Source organism: Corvus cornix, chromosome 1 (assembly GCF_000738735.6).
Source record: "Corvus cornix cornix isolate S_Up_H32 chromosome 1, ASM73873v5, whole genome shotgun sequence".
In the NCBI taxonomy this organism is placed as follows: Eukaryota; Metazoa; Chordata; class Aves; order Passeriformes; family Corvidae; genus Corvus; species Corvus cornix.
This window is the reverse complement of record NC_046332.1, coordinates 103,779,804-103,801,739: the sequence shown is the minus strand read 5'-3', so window position 1 is coordinate 103,801,739 and position 21,936 is coordinate 103,779,804. Positions and strand designations below refer to the sequence as shown.

At 37.3% G+C, this 21,936-nt stretch overlaps 1 protein-coding gene across 10 annotated transcripts in view; it reads right to left on the bottom strand.

Moving 5' to 3' along the window:
- CNKSR2 (connector enhancer of kinase suppressor of Ras 2) overlaps nt 1-21,936 on the bottom strand; it is a 208,532-nt gene that overhangs the window by 115,540 nt on the left and 71,056 nt on the right. For 9 of the 10 annotated variants that reach the window (XM_039551421.1, XM_039551425.1, XM_039551438.1 and 6 more), the window contains exons 5-7: nt 18,067-18,108; nt 8,863-8,982; nt 2,327-2,386 (exon numbers count right to left, since the gene is read on the bottom strand). In XM_039551421.1, coding sequence (XP_039407355.1) covers nt 2,327-2,386; nt 8,863-8,982; nt 18,067-18,108 — 222 coding nt within the window. The remainder of the gene's footprint in view (nt 1-2,326; nt 2,387-8,862; nt 8,983-18,066; nt 18,109-21,936) is intronic. The other variant, XM_039551445.1, reaches the window with a different exon arrangement.

The following is a 21,936-nucleotide window of genomic DNA, read 5'->3' as shown; positions in this document are numbered from 1 at the left end:
GTCTTATTTAAGGACACATTTGGTTTGTGAATTAAAAGAATCTCTCCAACACGGTCTAGAAGGGCTATTCAACAAGAAACCTAAAATCTTTTGCTGGACCAATACACCATTTAGATTGTTACTGCCAAATGAAAGACAGATGACAGGAACTGGAAAGCTCAGCTTGCTCTAATGCTACAGGGCCACTGGAGAGAAGCCCTTACAGGGCAGTGACCTGTGAGGAACACTGCTCTGTCTCAGTCCAAGCTTCAGAGCTCAGCTGCTTTGATCTGCAGGGCTGATGTGTTGGGGGAGATGACTCCTAACGCCAAACAGCAAGATCCAAACTCTAACGGGCTTTGCAGCTGGACATCAAACACCTCAAATGCCAGACAGAAAAAGCAGAACTGCCTTTACAAAACTACTCTCTTACACTGATGTGGAGAGCACTACCATGATACTGTGTTTAATACAGACACATGTTCTTCTCCAGGATCTTTCAGACAAAAAAGTCTATAATTGTCTCACTTGGAAGAGCAGATTTGGAAATTGAAAGGACACAAAATTTCGTTCAAATGAAAGAATTTGGATTCTTCTTTCCTAGAAGTTAAAACTGTATGGCAAAGAGTAAACACGTCAAGACCAGCAGGTCAGATCACATGTGCACCATTGTGATCTTGTTCTGGCTATGCTGCTTAGATGTTTCTCTTCCCATACCAAAATCAAAACTCTGTGTGTGTGTCTGTGCATGCACATGTGCATGTATGTGTGTGTTAAAGAAAGCAGCTAGAAATTATGTTCTTAAAAGCAGGACACACCCTTCTCTCTCTAAAGCACTACTCATTTTCACAAATGCTTTAACACAAAACAGCTTTTTCCCTTGACAACAGAGTGCAGTTTCTTGGTCTGCTGTGAGCACCTCCAGGGTGTCACAGTGAGTGAAAGAGTCAGTAATAACAGCAGAAGAGTCATCATGACTGAAGCTTCCTGACATAGCTTTAAATTATATTCATGAATCACAAAAGATAAGAGTTTTGAGGGAATGCATTAAGATTTTATTTTTATCTTTGCCCCTGGGAAATTAAATCCATTAGTAAGTTATGGAAAGAAATTGTTCCTTCTTTAATTTGAGAGATTCAACTGTAAAAATTGTTCTCTTTATTTCATACATTTTCTAGATTAAGCTCAACTGTAGTTCTGTTTGGTTTGTTTAGTTTTGCTAATTTCACTAATGATGTCTGTAGCTGTAGGCCTGACTATCTAGAATTTTCATTTTCCTTGAAATTCCTTACATTTTCTTATTCCAAGACAGGTGGCATTCACACAAATTCTACAACAGGTATTATCTATTGGTTATAACCCATGGATATCCTGCCCACAGCAGAAAAGCAGAAAGGAAAAAGGCTATCAGATTGCAGCTCCTATGAAAGGATGAAAATAGTATTCCTATTTTATAGAAATGCTAACAGAACCTCACTGCAGGTCAGGTGCAGCAGCTGTTAAGTGCCATGTAGGTAGTTTGCACTTCCCACAGGATGACACAATAGCATGACAAAACAAATATTTCTGACAGCTTCATTTTAAGAAAATGCCATTAAGATCTTTGAAAGGAATTGCCTAAACCATTATGGAACAGTTCAATGTCATTTAATGATTGTTCCACATTAATTGAAGATCATGGATAGAAGCCTTTTCCCCCAAAATTATAATTTCACTCAACTCCTAACAGACAGACGGTTCCCTAAACATGGTGTACAAGGAAAGGAGGTTGTATTTCAAAGGGTTTTGAAAAGTAGTCTATTATGTTTCACTTGTTTTTTAATGCCTTCAGTGAGAATTAGTACACTGGTAATAAGTGTTCCTTTCCATAGGCATTACTCAGAAGTTCATGCAGAAATACATGGTTATTTGTCAATGTGAAGGGATGTCCATTTCCATGCACTCATTTATTACAAAATGAAGCTTGATAGATGGAAAATATAAAAGCTGTTTGTCTAATACTGCAGCAAACTCCAGCGTAACAGCCTAAACATAATATAGACATTTATCTTTTATTCACAGAGCAAAGTAACTCCAAGACAGCTGCTTCCTGTCTTGATCAGAGTATTTTAGGTGTCTTGCAAGAACAAATCAAGACTGATTCTCTTGGTTCTTAACTGGGAACAACTCTTTCAGTTTGAGGTAAACAAGCACAAGCATCTCTGCTGTCCAACATGCCATTGGTCCTTAACAGCCAACTAGCACAAGTTTGCAAGCAAAATGTAGTTTACAGCAAAGGGAAAGCATTAACCACAGGTAAGGTCAGAAAGGCTTCCAGGCCTGAACATACAGTATTAACAATACTTACATTTTCTGTTGTTCCAGTAATTACATGAAGACCATCATATGTTGACTTAATGTACATACCCTAAGAAAAAGACATCATGGGAAAGAATTTTTAAAGTGTTTCACAAACCATAACCATCCAAACAAAACTTGCATATCTCTTAAAGAATCTTTTTCTTTTTGCTTTCTTTAAGATTTGTGGACTTTAATGCATGCCATGAGGTATTTGTCTCTGAATAAGAAAGTGCTTTTTGATATACTTCAAGAACAGCCCAAATCATTTTGGCCCTAACTAACAATAGCAAACTAAAACATTTACCACAGTTATGTCCATAAATACTCCCCACTTTTTCTAATACAATTCTTCAACTACAAATATAACAATGCCTTACAAAAAGCCCCAGAATTACAAACTGCCTTAGTATGATCAGTGTGACCATTTTGCTTTGAAAACTACATTGAGTTTTAAAAGATCTGGAGTCTTCAGGAGGCAACGCTGCAAACACAACTTTCAAACTGCTAACCAGTGCTTGGAATTGTGCCTGCTAAATGGCTGCAAGACCTTCTCATAGCCCCACTCATCCCAGTGAACACTTCAGCTATAAAACTCAGTGATGAAAACTTCAACATCAACTTTGTTAGCTATGTCACTTCTTTCAAAAAATATGAAAAAGGAGGGATAGCTTATGAACAGACAGAAGTTCCTGCATGCGTAGTCCAAGACAGTGTCTTAAATATGCCTTTTCACCAAGCCTTAATTCAAACATTTAAACAGCATCCATTATGACACCGAGAGAAGGAAAAAGCAGAGATAATTGGCATATACTGAGCATTCGACAATTTTTGAGGAATCTCCTTTCCCTCAACCACTTTACAGAAAGCAGGTAAACACTGAGAGCCTGAGTAAATATCCTCTCCATAACCTACTTTTCTCTTTTTAATCAGAGTGCCAATGAGAAATCTGTTCTTATTTGAGGAGCCCAGTGCACTCACTGGTGAGTAAGTATGGTAAAGAGGCAAAGAAGACATATTGAGTTGGACTGATCTGCGCTGGGACCAGAACTGACAGACATTTTGGTAGCAGAAATGAGGAAGTACACCTCAAATAACAAAGTGGATAATATTCCCAGTAAAAAAAACCAGGGACTTCCTGAATTTCTCAGGACAGGGGCTCAAAAGTGAACTCCTATTTTGTTCTGCATAATTACATAGCGTTAATCACATCAAACCCAGTTGTCATGCTCAGCTGCCACAGCTAGAAGGTAACAAATCCAGAATCTACTTATTACTACACAGTCAGAAACCCCTGACATCATCCTTCAACTTCCAGCTCCTCTATGTACCTTCAGTGATTTGTCCATTGATTGGCTCCATCACACAGCTTTTGCTTAACTCAAATACAGAATGGCTTTTTCACACGTTTATCCTCACAACACCCCTGTGAGGTAGGGAAACACTAATATACCATACATCTTAACACTAATACACAGATATCTTACAGGAAGCATAATGAGCCTCACAAGAGGCTGAGACATGTTGGTATCTGTTCCTTGGTACACACACCTACCCTCAAACCACCACCAAATCAGGGCTTCAGTCCCTCTCAGGGTCCCCATCTAAGTGACTGGGCCATACCCCCTGCAATATGGCAAGAGCTAAAATCACAGTGACCATGGTGACAGGAACTTTGAGTCAGGTCCCCACACAGAGCAATTTCTGAAGAAAGCCACATCTTTGCTTTTACTGACAATGAGCTACTGCTTTCAACCTTAAGCATCAGGGTGAAAGCCAAAAAGTCTCACACTTAATGGTTACACGGTGTTTAGTTTTGTGCAAAGCATTATTCCAAAGGATAGTAAACTCATCCACATGTGCTACCATTCCAGAGTACAATTTGCATCCAATCTAGTCTTTTTGACAAATTTAAAAGACTTTGAAAATGCAAAAGAGGAGAAAGAACTTTTGCAAATGTTCTTTAAAGGCCAGGATCAAGGTTTTGCATACATTAAGAGAGAGAAGAAGGAAGCTGAAAAATATCCACCCTAGACTGTATTTATTCCACATGTGCAAAATTAGTAAATGTTACATTAGTACCATGTCACATTAATTTTGCAAGAGCCAACATAATTCTTGTTATAAAGCAGCTTTTAAATCAGGACAGGCAACATTTTACAATACAAAAATGAGCCCCTTTCACCCATGTTTCTCAACTCCTCATTTTAAGTGAGCAATATATGGGAAATGGTACAGAGAAGAGAGTGTTTCTGGCTTCCAATTGCTTGATCTGGAATGGAAATAAGAATATCACAGACATTTACAAGTTTTCCTCTCTCTGCCTCCTTGTGGCTGCACAATATCAATAGTACTTTTAGCAATTAAGAATACAGGGGAGATCAGTGTGTGCTCTGTCCATTTGCACTGAAAGAAATTGGTAGATACAAATCTTAGGTATTCAAAGGTAAGTCCTTAAGAAATTATAAGAATCGGTTACACCAGAAAAAAGGAAAGCTAATTCAGCTTATATGAATAAAAAAACCATAAACTAACCAACCTAGTAATAAGGAATAAACGTATGCCTAGATTAAAATACGAGTAACTCATGCTTAATTGTATGAGAGATTGTCCTTATCAGTTATGGGTAGAGCTCTAATTTCAAATCAATCATTACAATTTATCTTGGTGATTAAGTTAAGGGTTAGAAAAGAGACCTTTTGTGCTTTTTTTTCCCCTTTATTTATTTTTGTTGTTTTTTTTTTTTTTAAGAATGAAAACAGAATGTGATCTATTTCTAACATATTTTATGCAATGCTAGAAGGAAAAGGAAAAAAGATACTAATTCCATTTTATCACACATATAATTAAATTTTTTTTCCACTCAATTTTCATGAAGCCCTCCGAAGTTGCATGTGCCTCTTTAACCCCAAACAGCTCTCAGAATGCTGTTCATAACCCTTTTCCAGCTCTTCCAGTATTTCAAACTAAAAAAATTCAGAAATATCAGGAATAGTAGTACACTGGAATCCTGGAAAGAGAATCAGCAGTGCACTTTAATCAGCTGCCACACCCTGCTGTATCTAGGACTTGTATTTTATGAGTGATTTTTACATGACAAGCTTCTTTTGTGTTTGCTTCCGCAGGCAAAAAGGAACAATCACTTTCATGTTCTGATGAATTTACCTTTGCATTTCTGAACCCAGCAAGGTTGAAATCATATCACAGTCACTTACCTGACTGGGATTAAAATGATTATATGAACAAAAACCAACTGAAATTCAAGATTAACCTTTGCTACAGTTCTTTGATATTCTGTTCTGCATTAAAAATAAAGTAGAAAGTGATTGTCGCAGAAAAACTACCCAAGAAAAACTTGGTTTCCTGATTTTTGTCTAAATACACTCAATGTTTTCAGTCAAGTAGCAATATTTTTAAGTTTGTTTCATGGTAAAACATACTACCTAAGCTAGTCAGTTTTGTCTCTTTGTATATCAGTAATGGAAAAACATACAAAATTAAATTCTGCTTAGTGATACAGATGAAACAACTTGCAAGTCCTCAAAAAAAGGAAAAAAAGAAAGGATTACACATGGAACCATGTTGGTGATTGCAAAGCTGACCACATTAATCCATTTTAAGGCTTTTAAAATAACTTTCTACCATGACAATTCTTTTCACCCTTACTGCACACAGCCACTTGCAGGCTATATCTCTTCCCCCAGCAGCACTCACTGAAGAACACATGAATGCAGCCAGTCACAAGAGACAAGGATAGAGGGAACAAAAAAAAGGGAAAAAACCAAACAAAACCAATACCAAACCCCACCCAAAACACAGCTTTACCCAGTACACAAGAGGTTCTCCACATTACACCCTAACAACATTTTCTGCTTGACAGGTTGCTTTAGTTGCTTGAAAGGTTATTTAGTCATCGGTGTTAGCTAGTTTTAATATCTATAAGACATGGTAACACATTTACTCATTTCTTCTGCATTCAGGTATTAGTCTGACAATTTACATTTACCTCTGACAAATACTTACGTTTCCACAAGAAAAGACCAAACACAGTGAAGGAACTACTGCTGCTGATGAAAACATCCTGATCATGTTCCAATCTTTTCTGAGTTGTAAAATCTTCAAGCATTTTCTTAATTCCATCATATATTTACCACGAGTTTACGGAAATAGCATTATTTTCCAAACTTTTAGTTGACTTCTCTTTTCCTTTCCTTTTTCTCTCCCAGATTTACTTTAGCTTCTTAGCTATTCAATTTGAGATGTCAGAAATTCTGTTTAGGATAGGTGACAAAAAATCTTCCCAGTTAGCGGCCATCCTTGTCTTTTTTCTTCTGCCTGAAGTCCTTCCATCTTTATAGAACATTTTATTTAGTGATTGGTAAAGCCAGCACAGAACTGTCATGTGGGTCAAAAATCTACAGGAAAGTTGACAATAAACCATTTTTCCACCTCCATCATTGCACAAATCCTGGAAGAAGGTCCAGAAATTATTGAGCTTCACATTTATCCCAGCGCTTCTGATGTGCCAAGAATATTCACAACTCCAAGCTCCACCATCAATTCTTAAACCGACACTCTCAGCACCCAGTGGGGCAGTACTGATGTACATTCACTGTGTCTTAATTCAAAGGTATTACATTAAAAAGCAAACAAAGGCCCAACAACCCAAAAGCATAAAAAGCACCAAGAACCACATGACAAAGGTGATCTGTTGGCAAGATGGGTGCTGTTACAAAGGGAAGGGGATGATTTTGACTCTCCTGGCGCGAATCCACCATCCTTGGTGCCTGCTCTGGAGAGCTCACAATCTAAAGGAGGCGGCACAATGCCGAGGCAACACAACAGTGGCACGCAGGCAAGGATCAGGGAAAAAAACATTACTGTGTCAAAATGGCATTGTATCCTTCTAAGGCTTGTATACTGCATGGTTGCTATTTTCTTTTTTTTTTGAATAAGAATTATTTTTATGACAATGACATCAAGACCCTGCTAAATTGGTTCACAAATACATAAAAAGAAAAAGCCCTGCCTTGAAGAGTTTCCAGTTTAAACAGACAAGACAGACAGAGGGTGTAAAACAGAGACACAGAGAGGGAAAGAGATTCTTTCATCAGCTATGCAGGGGGCACAGACCCATGAAACATATCCTTATTTACAAAAATACCGTGCAACATTTCTCAGTCCCTGGGAGTTCATACCAACATACACAAAAATTTAAATGAGGGGGGAAAGAAACAAAAAAAACCCAGCCACAAGACAGAAAGAAAAATAAAATTCAAGTTCAGATAAAATGACAGAACTCATAAAAGGTGATCAAGAGAAAGGGGAAGAAGATTTCCTCATTACAGTAGAAGAAAGGGTTTCAAAAGGTTGACTGCAGTTAGGTGGTGCAAGAGTTACAACTACAGGAGAAAGGGAGGGAAAGAGAGGGAGGAGAGAATCCATGAGAAGCTGAAATCCTGAAGGACAAGTTCAAAATGGATTCAGAGATAAAGAAGAAAGCCAGTAGAGGAAGGGAAAACAAATTGCAGACTAAAACAAAGGATGGGGCGTATTTACTCATCCAAGTGTCTGGGTTTTTCTCGTATTTTAATTGCGATTTTCCAAAAGAATGGAAAATGAATTTAGTGTACAAGTGCTCTAAATAACTTGGCATACCAACTCAGCGAAGAAAAACAAATCAACCTAAAACCCAGTAACAACCAACCCACAAACCAAAATATTCTCCAAAACTACAACATCCAGACAACTTCAAAAACCTGCTGCAAAGAGTACAGCAGTCCTCCTCCAAGAATATCCAAGAAAATGGAATAAGATTGGGCAGAAGTTGCAAAAGCTATTTCTTTAGACAAAAAATGTTTAACTGTATTCTGATTACCTTCTTTTCCACCTCCAAAAATTATGGGAACAGATATTATTAATGATGTAAAGTCATACATCTGGAATTGTTACCAGTGTTGGTTTTTTCCATGCAGCCGGTGTTGGATACTTGAGTAAACAAGAGATCAATGGTCAGCTCTTGAACAACAAACACAGGATGGCTGCATTAAGAGCCTTTACAAGCACCTGATTAAGAATGCAGAATTCTTGCAATAAAATTCAATGAGTTACTTATCAGCAGTGCTGTAGAGGTTGGAATAACTTATAAAATAGCTTTATAACCCAGAGATACTATGAAACATTTTCCAGAATCTGACAGGTTTTGTGCATAAGCCCACGCAAACTTCTTGGTTGAGTTGATCTTAGCAATTTAAGTCCCTTCAGACTTCAAGATCCTAGAACAATCTGAGCCATTTTTCAGAAGCTGGTATAAATGGCAAGAACTTCTTACTAATTTCTCCCTGCATACTTCAGTCAGCTTTACAGAATACTTCCCTGCTGGCCCAGCTGCATGAGAAACCAAACTAGCATAAGCAATCAAACTGTTTTCAAACTTTAAAACAGAAAAGGCTAACATGTCCTATTCATTTTCATATATACAGCTTATTTTTAAAAAATCACTTTCTCATCCCAGATGATGGGTTTGATTAACTGCGTACTTCTTACCAGCCCTTCACTTGGCTTGATGTTTGTAAGCTGGATCACTTCAAGATGGGCAGACTGGGAAACCAGTGGATCAGAAGAGAGCGAGATAATGTGATCACAGACACCAGAGAGAGTTTTACACTAGAAAAGAAAAAAGAAAAAAGAAAATGTCACAATAAGCATACCATTGCTAATTATTTGAATGTCAATATACAGATTAAACCATCACTTACTTCAAGTACATACAAGGCAGAGGGGGAAAGGCCTCAGGCAGCAATACAATACAAAATACATTATCTGTGATGACCCTGAACTAACAGCACCAGACCAGGGAAGAACAGGAGGCAAATGCTTTTGTATCTGAGCAGTGACAAAGAGGGATTCCCATGCACTCTGAGGGAAAGGTGCCCTGCTCAGGCACACAGGGAATGTGTGGTGACCTCCAACCCCCACCCTACCCACACCTTTTGCAAAGACAGTAAGTGCCTCAAAGCCCCCTAACTTCCACTGAATGTGCAGCTGTTCAGCACAGATGAAAACCAGGATCTTAATGATGACAGGTAACTCCCATTAACTCTGAAGTTTATTCTATACTAATAAAACACGCTAATTGTCTTTGGACTGCGTTTCTCATGTTCTACAGCTGCCAAACCTGATTTACTCTTGCAGACATGAAGATTATATATAATAAATCACCATTTCACAAGGGGATAACTCTTAAACCAGTTATTGTTGGCAGCCTCTGCAGCAAGACAGAAAAAGTTTCTAAAAAGGATGAGATTGTGAAATTGGTACTGTTTTATCTCCTGATCTCTCACTCCCTGAGCACCCTCTTCTCAGAAGCAGGAAAGCTGTGAGGTTTTCCTATCATTCTCTGTAAGACAGTGATTCTTGAGAGTTTCAATGTTTTCCAGGAAGTCCCCTTTCAGCAATTTTAAACTATTTCTCTGTTCAGGTTTCCAAACGCATCTTTTGTCAGCAAATTCAGGGATTAGGACATTCTTCTGGTCCCAAAACTGTGGGCATCTCCAAAATCAATTAAGAATCAGATTAACTGCTCTGAAATTCAAAAGAGGAAAGCTAACCAGTCTCCTCAAATGACTGAAACACAACTGCACACAACTGTTGCACCAATTAATCTTCTAAGATTCCAAAGTATAGTTCTTACAGTAAAAACTATCTGCAACAATGCTATGGAAAAATAATGTAAAACTGGATATAACCTCCTGCCAAATCACCATTTTAATTCCAAATGGCAAACTACAAATATCTTATGTAAAAAGGAAAATTTTTAAAAAGTGATAAAAGAAAAAAAAAAATCCAGTGACAGTGACATCTTAATCCTGTTACAGACCAGTAACTGAGATTTTTCTTCTCTTAAATGTATTTACAAACAGTTGAAAGTTTAGGTTTGTATACAGATCACTTATTTTATTAAACAATAATGTTTCAGGATGAATAAGCAAATCAGAATCAAATGTAAAGAAGACAAAATTTATATTACCGACATGACCTTCTTCCAGAAAAAAATACTACTTTCAGGCACAGCCAAACACACCACCCTTCTACTTTTTCATGATGCAGAATCATTACTGAACACAGAAAGTCAAGAAATACATAAAATGAGCTTAAGAATTGTTTGCGCTTTACCTGAACTACAAAAAAGTGAAAAAGAAAACTTTATTGAAATTTGGGCTTCTTTGATGGCTTTTGGCCCATGAAAACTGCTTTGAGATAACATTTTTTAAAAGGTAAAATTATATAAAATTACATAATAAAAACGAAAGCTTAGTTTCCTGCTTATTTGGGGTTTTAAATACAGTTTTGGCATGTTATTTCTATTTCCATCTTGTAACTGCACTGACAATTATTGAAAAATTGCTTTAAAAAATTACATAGCACTCAGCTATTCGTGCAAAGTGAAGAGATCCGAATTACAAATTATTCTCTGCAGATGAAAATGGAATTTTTCGTATCTCTTTAGTCATATTCACCCACCTATTCTTCCTATTAATCTCCTCTAAACCCACTAAATTTATGGGGCTCTCAGCAGTTTCAGAGAAACTTGTGTTTATAGTGAATTACTTTTTTTTCTCTCCAATTTTCAACTGTTGCATTGCAGAGAGATGCCAAAGCACACAGAAAAAGAGTGTTCCTACCACCTAACACAAGGTATGACATTTCACAGATGTGGCTCCTCATTAAAAACCACGTTCTCAGCTGCCTTGACAGATGATGAGGAAAGGAGAGGAGTCGGGCAAGTCCAGGATGTGGCATGGAGCAGCAGCCTAAGCTGAGATGCATTAAATAGCTCCCTGGAGCAGCTGCTCTCCCTCTGCCTCCCCATGACAGGGGTACAGACAGTCTATACAGTAATGCCTATGGTGATCAGCATTCCAGTACAGTTATACTGGTTGCAATCCTAAAACAAGGTGGTATGAATATTCCCCAAGAGGAGCTCTGGGAGTATTGGGTTCCAAAATCACAAAGTTGCTAGGATAAAAAATCTGCCATATGCTTCAATGCATTTCTAAAACACTATTGTCTTTCGGGTCTCTCAGCTTTCTTAGATATTCCCACTGCAGTCCAACAGCACATCATCCCTATAAACTATTACACATTTAAATATTTTCATTAAATATCCCTTGGTTAAAGAGTTGAACTGTAAGTAGCATCAAGTACCTCTCTGTCTTATGTTAAAGGCAAATTTTCATGTACTCTGAGCTTGTCCAGAGGGAGCCAGGACAGCAAGGAGCACACACTTACACAGCAGATATTCTCTCCCCACTGCAAAGGCAGGGTATGTGGGCCCTCACTGGAAACATGTCCAAAGGCTGACACAGCCAAACTAATGCATTTTTCCTTGCCTTTACTCTCAGGAAAATCTCATTCACAGCTCATGTTGATAATATGCTAATCAGCATAAATCGGCATACAAACAAGACAGTCAGTTCACCAGGTGCATGCTTCCTCCCCCTTAGGCAACTGTATGGGAAAAGACCTTGGACCTATTCAGTGGATCAGGGCCTTCCAAGGCAAAGATGTTGCCATGTGGCACTCAAAGCACTCAAACACTGCACTTTTTCTACTCATTTTGTTCCTAGCAATTTATGAACACGTTATTTCTCAGCATAATTACTCAGGACAATCTGTATTGCAGGCATGTATTTTAGTTCCACTAAAATAAGACGGTAGTCACCTTTTCCCTCAAATGGTAGTTACCTTTGGAGGCTTTGTAAAACTACACTTCTGATTATGAAAACATTGTTAATGAGATCAGGATCCTTTACCCTTTGTAGGTGTTGACTGCCTGCTGCAGTGCAGTATTAGTTACAGTAAGATATGCAGGAAGCTGAGCATCCAACTGCTCCCACAAACATCAGCAGGCACTAAAAATTCCCAGCCTTTTTCAAGCTGCACTCAGCTCCCAGTGTGCAAGGTATCTGTGCACAGGGAAAGGATTTGTCCAGGCAAAAAAAAAAAAAAAAAAAAAAAAAAAAAGCAAGTTACAAAAGATTAACTGAGCGAAACCAACAGATAATTACATTTTCTCCTTTTGTCACATCATCCCTGTTCTCACTATAAGCCTTGAAGCAATGATTTCAGTTCTCTTTTGCAGTAACTCTTCACTGCACTTCAGTAATAAATTCTCCTCTCTATTCAAGTGACACACTTATAATTGCAGATTGAAGCTACACCACAGTCTTTATGTGCAAAGCTAAATGATTCAAAGGAGAACAAAAAATATCACCACACAGCACCTTGTTTGGTAGAAATTCAAAGGGAAACATTATGTTTCCCTCAGTAGGCAACTACTTTATGCCTCAGAGCATGAAGAATGACAGATAATACTTAGTTTCTACCTGAATTTTTGGACTGTAAGGTACCAATTTCTAACAGCTTTTCCACAATTGCTCCTTCTTTCAGCCAGGGGGATAGGGACTCAAAGGTGACTAAATTAGATTTGCATCTGTTCCAATACTCTGTAGCTACTCCAATTTGTGCTGGGAAAATGTCTGTGTTCTGCAGCAGAGTGAAGCGCCCATGGACACAGCTTCAGGGGCCTTCCCTCAACCCGTCCATCCGCAGTCTGTTCAACTCGGGCAGCTCTAGGGTCACCAAGAATTTCTGGTCAAGCAAACAGACTTAGGTTTGTCCCTGTCCTTCATTTTGCCCTTCATTTTACCCTCGCAGGCTAGTGACCAAGTTTAAAATCTATCTTGCCAAGTATTTGCAATACTGAAGCATCCTGGCTTAAACATGTTGGCAGGACTGAGGGCAAGAAAAGCACCAGCCTCCCTCATCAGCACCCTCACCTATGGCATTTGAGTGAGGGATAGGATACCAGTAAGACATATGGACTTTCAAGACTAAAAGTAAGAAAAAATGTCCAGGTAATGTTAAGCTTAGTCCGTTGTTTTAGTTAGTTACAGCTGTCCAAGATGAATGAAGTTTAATTAACTTAAGCCAAACCAAATAATTATTAACCAATTAACTTTAGTTCAAAACAACTGTTATATTGTACAGAACATATCAGTAACTCCAGCAGTCTTAAAACCAAGCAGGCCTGAACATGCACTGGTAAATATACGAAGTTTAAACAGTGAACTATATCTTCTTTTGGATGCAAAAAGAGAAGCTTCTATTAGAATGAAGCTTGTTCAATTCAACTTACAAGGTATAGACTCCTGAAAGGCAGAAGGTGGTTACTTTATCTTTTTTTTCTAAGACTGTAAAAGTGATACCTTTGACAATGTATTTTTAGTCCATTATATTTCTATAACAAATATTCGAATATAGTGGGCAGAAGCAAATTATCATCACTGTGGTTTCAACAAGGCTTTTGGAAAAAGAGAACATTCTGATCCATTGCTTGTTCTTCTCTTTTTCAACTTAGTAACTCTTTTTAAATTTACATAGCTCATTTGTTTTTCAAAAAACTTTTGACAATTAGCTTCTCTCTGCAGATTCACTTTCTACTGTTTTCCAACTCAATAAAATTGTATTTTCTTTTTTGCAGGAAATGCAGCCTAATTTTTAAAAAGTGAAACTCCTTAAGAAAATAGTCTTTTTTCTTATGGAATTAAACCAAAACAGTTAAAAGAAAAAATACCAAAATTTTCCAGTTAACACTTATTATTAATCTGACTGAAGCCTGGCTTCTACTTTCTGTAATTAGTTCTTCTAGCTTTGCTCTCCCTTCAATACTCTACTGCTTCACATGCATTAATCTGAACTGGATATTTCCATCACATACAGCCTTGAACAGCTGGATGGAATCAATGAATTATTCTTCAAATGTTTTAAAGCTCCACTCAGACATTTGCAACGATTAACTTATAATCCCCCAAATAAGCAGATATAAAATGATAGCCTTTTAAATTGAGCAGTTTTCCAAATATTTTATCATCTCAAGTTAAATCAATATAAAGATTTTAAATATGAACTAGCAAGAGCATACTAATTTTCAATTTTGAAGCCAGCACCACACCTATGGCTTATCCTTTCCTATTTAGGCCCAGTGTATTTTAAAACCTATTCTTCTGAAATTAGTATTTTCTATTGCCATCTACTTCTGTTGGTATTATTTTCTAGTGCTATTTATTTTTTGTTTATATCAAGAAATTATTATTATTATTAAACTATTTATTTATTACATTGCTTACTTAATAAAAGCCACCCTGGAAAAAACATACTGAAAAATGAAGCAGCAGAAATATGAAGCATTTCTCATTATTCATGAATATTTCAGAAATATCAACATTTTAATAAGCAAAACCCAACACATTATTCCTGTGTGGGTTTATGCTTCTTATTCCACAGAAACCAAGTGTTTCTGTGAACAAAGTCACAGGAAAAAAACCCCAAACTTCAAGAAATGTAGTTGTCTTTAAATTAATTTTTTCAACACTCCTACAATTCTAGGACAAAAAATTATACAACAGACATTTTTTCCCCAGATACACTTTGAAACTCCATTTAGAAGAAATAAACAAGTTTAAGTAGGTAATTTCTTCTTAAAACTTCATAATCTTTCAATCAGACCTTTTCCTTTTAGATACATTTTATGTGTTTAGTCGAATAACACAGATTAGTTTACTACCTAATACCGTAAGTGACAATCAAAATGCTTTTTTAAAGCATTTGAAACTCAACTTGCTTGGAGCAAACAAAATTATTTCTGTCTTGAATATAAGCTGAAGCTACAGAGTTCTGTCTCCGCAAAATAACGTCTTAAAATGAAAATACCTGAAAAGCTAGCATGTGAATACATTAATTCACGTTGACACACACTATCTGTGGACAAGGTGATTCAGCAATCTCCACATGCACACCCACACCATCACTTCTGAAAAAAAGAGGGCATTCATTTGCTTTTCAAAAAAAATTTGTGCTGTTAGAATATAAGCACATGAACTATTTTTTGGCCCTACCTACTTAAATCAAACCAATCAGTCATTTATTTGAGGATCCTGCCTTCTTCACCATGCTGTCGAGGAAGACATGAAGACTCAGTGATGGGTTACCTTTGGAGGTTTCCTTGTTTGCACTTCGAGAGTGGAAGGATGGTCTCACATCCCCACTGTGCCCATCCATCCTCTTGCTCCCTGACTTGGCACAAAGCAGGCTCACTCCAGGGGAAACAGGGCAGCATCCCCACAAGAGATGTGTGTTTACAGAGCTCCAGCCCTTGAACCACAGCAGGAATCAAAAAACCCCCCTGTTCACTCTGTGTACAATGGAGGTGTTCAACATAGTCACTGGACCACCAACAATGTGCACTGCAAAAAATCTCCTACTCTGATCCAACAGTGTGCTCCTAAGGCAGTAAATATCCTGGTGTCCTAACAAGTAAGAGTACACAACTTTTCTTTAAGTTATATATTTTTTTCAGATCTGTAGCTCTAGTTCTTTTTTACTTATGTGAGAAGAACTCTTAAAATTTGACTTTAATCTTTAGTAAGAACAATACCTTGCAATAATCATTTCCTCAAGGTAATTGCATGAAATGCTAATTGACTGTAAGTCATTTCCTTTCACTTTTTTGAAAACTTCTTTCCTTGTGTCATAAAGAGAAAGTGGTACATGAAATGACACGGGATGAGCAGGTTTGAATGCAACTTCTTGTCTAAGTCACCTCAGCAAACACAGCCCTATGTTTTATATCTGATTATTTAAAGGCAGCTGGATGGGATGCTGGTCAAACACCACTTCAGATGGGAAATCCACTCTGAAAATGGACTTGGAATATCATGATCTTGGGATTTAAAAAAGAATTTATTTTCTGTCCTACAATATCTGTGCACGTGTCCTCTCAATCTTTCCTTCTACATCTTTCCCAAAATTTACTACTATTCTTTTTGTATCAGAGAACCTTATTTTTACTGTTGGATTGCTCCCCCCAGATTGTCTAATGGGCTAAACCCACAACACCTTTTTCTCTCTTCAAGGAGAAGGCTTAGAGGGAATTGTGACTGCTTTCAATTCCAATTCTATCATCAACCTTTTCCCCTGCACATGTAAAAAATTAACTTGCAAACTAAAAATATGATCTCAAATGCCATTTGTTTAATTATTTAGTCAAAGATTTACATCTTTCACCACTTGCTTTTGGTCAGTCTTTCCCCCATCAAATCCCACTGATCAGCTGATATGCAACATGGTCAGAAATTATCCAAGTTACATGTAATACATATATTCATGTTTAATCCTCATATAGTCATGTTTAATCCATGCAGGGTCATTTTTAATCCATGGCTTCACTGCAACATTCAACGCTCTGTTTGTGTTCATGTTTTCTTTCAAGCTTCAGTAGTAATCACAGAGCGTACACTTACACCTATGTCCACCTGTGACCACAGTGAAGTTACTGCAGGCTGAAGAAATAAACCTACAAGAGTCTGAATAATGTAAGATAACTTTTGAAACCTGTCTCAATTCTGTGCATTCATGTATCTCAAATTAATCCCTCTCAGTTTCTTCAAAATTGTCTATTGATGACTGCACAAAGTGATGCTTCATATGCTCTAAACCTGGCAGCTCCCTTTACAATCCTTTCTGCTAATTTGTACATGGTATATAGTGTATAAAGAACATGTCAGAACTCTCAGCTCTTACAGCAGACAACAAGCATGCTTTGAAAACCAGACTATATATACAGACTTCAAACTTACAGCACTTCAACTTTTGCCAAGATTACATAATAAAAGACTTTATTACTTAAATACTTGCAGACATTGACCTAGCATAGATGACCATGTCAGCCTCACTAATTTTGCTAATTGTTTATGTCTCACACCTGAAAAAATGTCAGCAAAACTTAAAAATACAAGGAGATTTTTTATTCCACATCACTGTGAAACCACAGCATCAAAATCTTACAGAATTCAGCCTGCCAACCATTTCATATGGGTACACTATGAATAAAATAAATTACAAAAAAAAGTATTTAAAAATTTACCTAAAGAAATGCAGTATTTTCTTGCTTGAACTCCGGTAATAAGAACAGTAAGATATCAAAACCTACGTGAATATGAAATAAGCTAAACTAATTCATTACTCACCCTTAAAGAGTTTATCTTCACTTCTAACTTTTAGAAACAAGCTGTGGGTTAACTTAATACTCACTACAGCTCAGCCACAATATGAAACACAATTTAATACCTAAAACGTGGGTGCAGCTCTCAGACAAGGTTTACTCAAGCTTTTGACTCTCTATGCACCAGCCTTTCAAACTCATCATGTTTTCTGATGCCCTGATAACTTCCATCTGCTTTATTTACTATCAGTAGCACTACAGATTCTGAGAAGAGACCATGTATTTATGCTGAGAATTTAAAAGGAAGCATTGCATTAATTTTCCTACCGTTATGTTATTTCCAGGCTCCTATGGGGAATAAAGCTGTATAAATAAAGCTACATAACTAACAGAAACATATAATGATTTCATAGAAGCCTAGCAACCATCTCTTTCAAAAAAATGCCTTTTTTAAAAATCACTCTTCTAATCATGGTTTACAAATAACAGATGGGCCTGAGCCAGACAAATACAAACCCTTTCATAGCTCCTGACCTACTGACAAATAGTTCCATACAGTCACTCAGTCATACCCAGTCTAGTTGGTTATCACACTGGCACTGCATACAAAAAGCACAAAATACACAGCTCTAAAGTTCTATGTGGTCTGTACAAAATTTGTTATCAGAAATCCAAATAGTACTCACCACATGAAGAATTTTATTCTCTGTTTCATATACTGTGCAATCCTGAAAAAGTAAAGCAGAAAAAGCAGGTTAAATCAGTCCAATCATTCTCCCTCCCTTGAGTTATCCTTAAAAGAATTGAACCGAATTGCAAAGTCTTTAGGATGAAACAAAATATTTCAAAGACTTAGAATGGAAAGAAAGCACTGAAATGAAAGGAAATACTGGTAAAAGTTTATACCTATTCACTAGTTCTTCTTGTTTCCTTCCCTGAGACAGACAACACTCTCTCCACTTTACGTGCTTTTGGCACATACCAGTTAGTCACGTGTACACCAGACAAGTGCCTTCCACCAGCCATCCCTGAGCATGGACAAAAATGACCTGCTCCTACTGATAACACTGGAAAACAAGGCACCAGCAACAGTCTTACGGGACTGAGATGAACAATTCATGCTCAGCTGAACAGGAATTTTTGCACACTGCTGAAGAAGGGAAGGAAAACCTTGGTGCAGGGGGAAGAAGAGTTAATTGTTTGTAACACAACGTGCAACAGGAGGGAGGAGAAACACCGCACACAAAGCACAAAGGAAACTTGAGGCACACACAACCTGCTGGGACTGCGTGTACATTCTTGCTACCTCACACAGCATGTGAGGCAGCTTCCACAAGCAAGACTAACAGATGGGAGGCTGGGACTGCAAAAGTTTTTCTGACAGTCCAGAATCTCAGTGGATACAAGGAAATGGAATTACCAAGGCAGGGAGCACATGATATACAACCAATATTGGTGAAAGAACCACTCTTAAGTTCATTCAGACACTGTAACTTTATGTTAATTAGTGCAAGCTCTGTTTAGAACAGATGCTTTATATCCTATCTAACAAACCACGTGAAAAATGTGACTAAGTTTCATGTTTACAGTCTCTTTTTAAAATCAATTTATCCTGCTAGAAAACCAACTTTGTTATATGCAACCATTTCCAAAAAAAATGAACTTTCAATCCATGAAACTTCAAGTGTTACTCAGGCAAGAAAAGCCAATGTGTTCTTAAGCTTTGCATAAAGCCACCTAAGCAGAAGTAGCAGGTTGATCAGGGAGCATTTTCCTAATAACAGCTGTTGGCATTCAGGAAACATTTGCCAGTAAGTACGGCCGGAAAGAAAATCTAACACATTTAATTATATGCAGACATCAATGAAGTATTTGCAATCTTAGTAGCAAAACACATATTTCATTGTTATATGTGGGAGGGCATGTAACATTTTCAATCTGGATACATCTATTTTCTGCATGGTTACTTATGAATCATTTTGCAAAAATAGCAGGAAGAGATTGCAACATTTATATTAAAGCAAAAATGTGTTTTCAAGCAGACATAATAATTTCATTGCTAATAGGAAGAGTTTACTGTAAGTTTAAACACTCAGTTTAAAGAAGGTACTGTTTGAGTAGTCTCACTATTAAGGGAAGAAGGATTCTGGGTTCTCAAATGCTGTAGTGGTTTATGACAAACAAGAAAGCAGTGAACAACAGAGAAATACTGCTAAATCCTTGAATTGAAACTCCCCCACGATCATGAAAGAAGCTAAAGAAATATGCTTCTTTCTGACAAACCAAGACTATATATATAAAAAAATTAAAATATTTCTTAATCCACAAAAGATAGTAAAACAAGTGGAAAACTTCTCAGGCATCCAGTCTATGAATAGATTCACCCTGAACTTCCCTCCTCAACACACAATTCCCTACAAATCCAGGGTCTGGGCAGAGGAATTGCTAAATGAGTTCATCACATAGCAACAGAAGATTGTTGATACTACATCTTCATATTCAGGCAAGAGAAATATTAACAGTTCAGTAAACCATAAAAGACAGAAAGACTGGAGGACAGCAAATGCAATGCTTAGGTAAAAAAACCAATTCCAAAATACACTTTTTCCATACACGAATGACATCCAACTAAACATATCTCAAGCATTAACTCTGGGAAATGTGCAGGAATGTCAAGAACCATGCTGGCATAGCCCAGAGCAGCCCTGAAGTCTAGGATTCAAAGAAACCTAGGAAAAGGTCACCGAGCTGATCCCTGCAGCTCGTTTCCACTTCCTGCAGCCATCCCTAGAGATGAGGGCTGAGACTGCTTCTGAACAACCCCAGGTGGAACAGCCACATGCCACTTTCTGTCATAGGCAAGAGTTTATTCCCCTCTTGCTGCCTTGTGCTTTATCTTTAAGCAGGGACTGAAGACAACTGTGCCCACCCTGCACAAACACCCCTTGGGTGGAATGGTAGGCTGACTGCTTATTACTGGGGGCCTTTACCATTTACAGTTACTGCTTTTTCACACCCATTTCATTTCAACTAAAAGAGCTTAAAGCACTTGAGAACTATAAAAAGTCTCTAACTATGCAATTAGAAATAAATTTTTATTCTCAGCAGCATACCACCCACACCTGGAGAATGTCTCTTTCTTCCATACAAGCCTGTATCTTACTCCTGAAAGATTTTCTTTAGTATCTGTTTAACTAGGGTTTCAAAACATTGCAATTAAGGCAAGAAACAGATCATATGCAAGTTTAACATCAACTTTTTTTCTACTTTAGAACAGCAAGAACACACACAAAAATCTGCAACCAAGCTTTACTCCTACGCAAGCTAAAAATTTGCTATTCACTTAGTTAAACCAATACTGTGATTACCCCTGAACTGAAACACACAGCTAGAGTGAGGAGGAGATATATTACTTCTACCTGTTTATTCTCTGAACTTTGCACATATGTTCACTGCCATCCTATACCTGAAGCTAGGTTATGTGATATTCTAACCAACCAACCAAAACTTCAGCTGAAATGCTATAAGGTTATCTTCTAATTGTGGATTATTTTCTAAAACATTAATGACACAGGTTGTTAATAAAGCAACAAAAGAAGCAGTGTTAATTTACTTTTCCTGAAGACATAGTCGAATATTGGCCATTAGTAATTTAAGGGAAGAAAATGGGAGAGTATCACCCACAAGAGAAAAGAGAGAAATAAAAGGGAAATATGATGAAACAACTTTATGACTACTATCAGACCTCCATGGTCACTCTTTCCAGCTCTGCCTCAGGCATAAAAATGGAAAAAGTGACCTTTGCCACCTAGCTGGAACCAGGCTAAAATCCTAAAAAAAGAGAAACAAGTGGTCCAAAACTGTAAGGGAAAAAAAAAGCAGTAAGGGAGGAAGATAAGAGCAGCAAGAACAAACCACACAAATCAAGGAGAGCGTTCTTCTGTGTTTTCAATCCCAGTATAATTTCAAAACCTAATTTTAAGACTAGCAAGACCTACACGACACTGTAACTGAGAGGCATTACTTAGTTCTTCCAGAAGCTCTGACCTTCATAACCACAATTTTGCATTGTCTCTACAGAAAAAATTGTATCTGCACAGATGCTAGCATAATGTCACAAGGAATAATTGCTAAGGACATTTAAATTAGATCCTCTGAATTAGACAGAACTGACTGGTGACAATGCTGCAAAATGTACACATCTCACTCATCCCACCCGAGACATTGCTGGAACAAATCAGACATGAGACAACATATATAAAATACAAATATCTGTAGACTTTTTTTCAAAAGCAGTGTTTATGATGCTATATTTTTCCTTTTTTTTTTCTCCTATCTATTACCACCTTCTTTTTAAACATTTGTCTTAGTATCTCACAGAAGTGGGGAATGGGGTCAGCTAATTATATTACCACTTTTCTTATTCTTTGTTTTTTTGGACCCACGTTGATTGAATCTCAAATCAACTCAAAATGTAAACTACTGAGATACTACCTGCCAACTCACCCTACTGCTCCCATCTCCCACAGTTAAAAAAAAAAAAAAACGTTCACGCA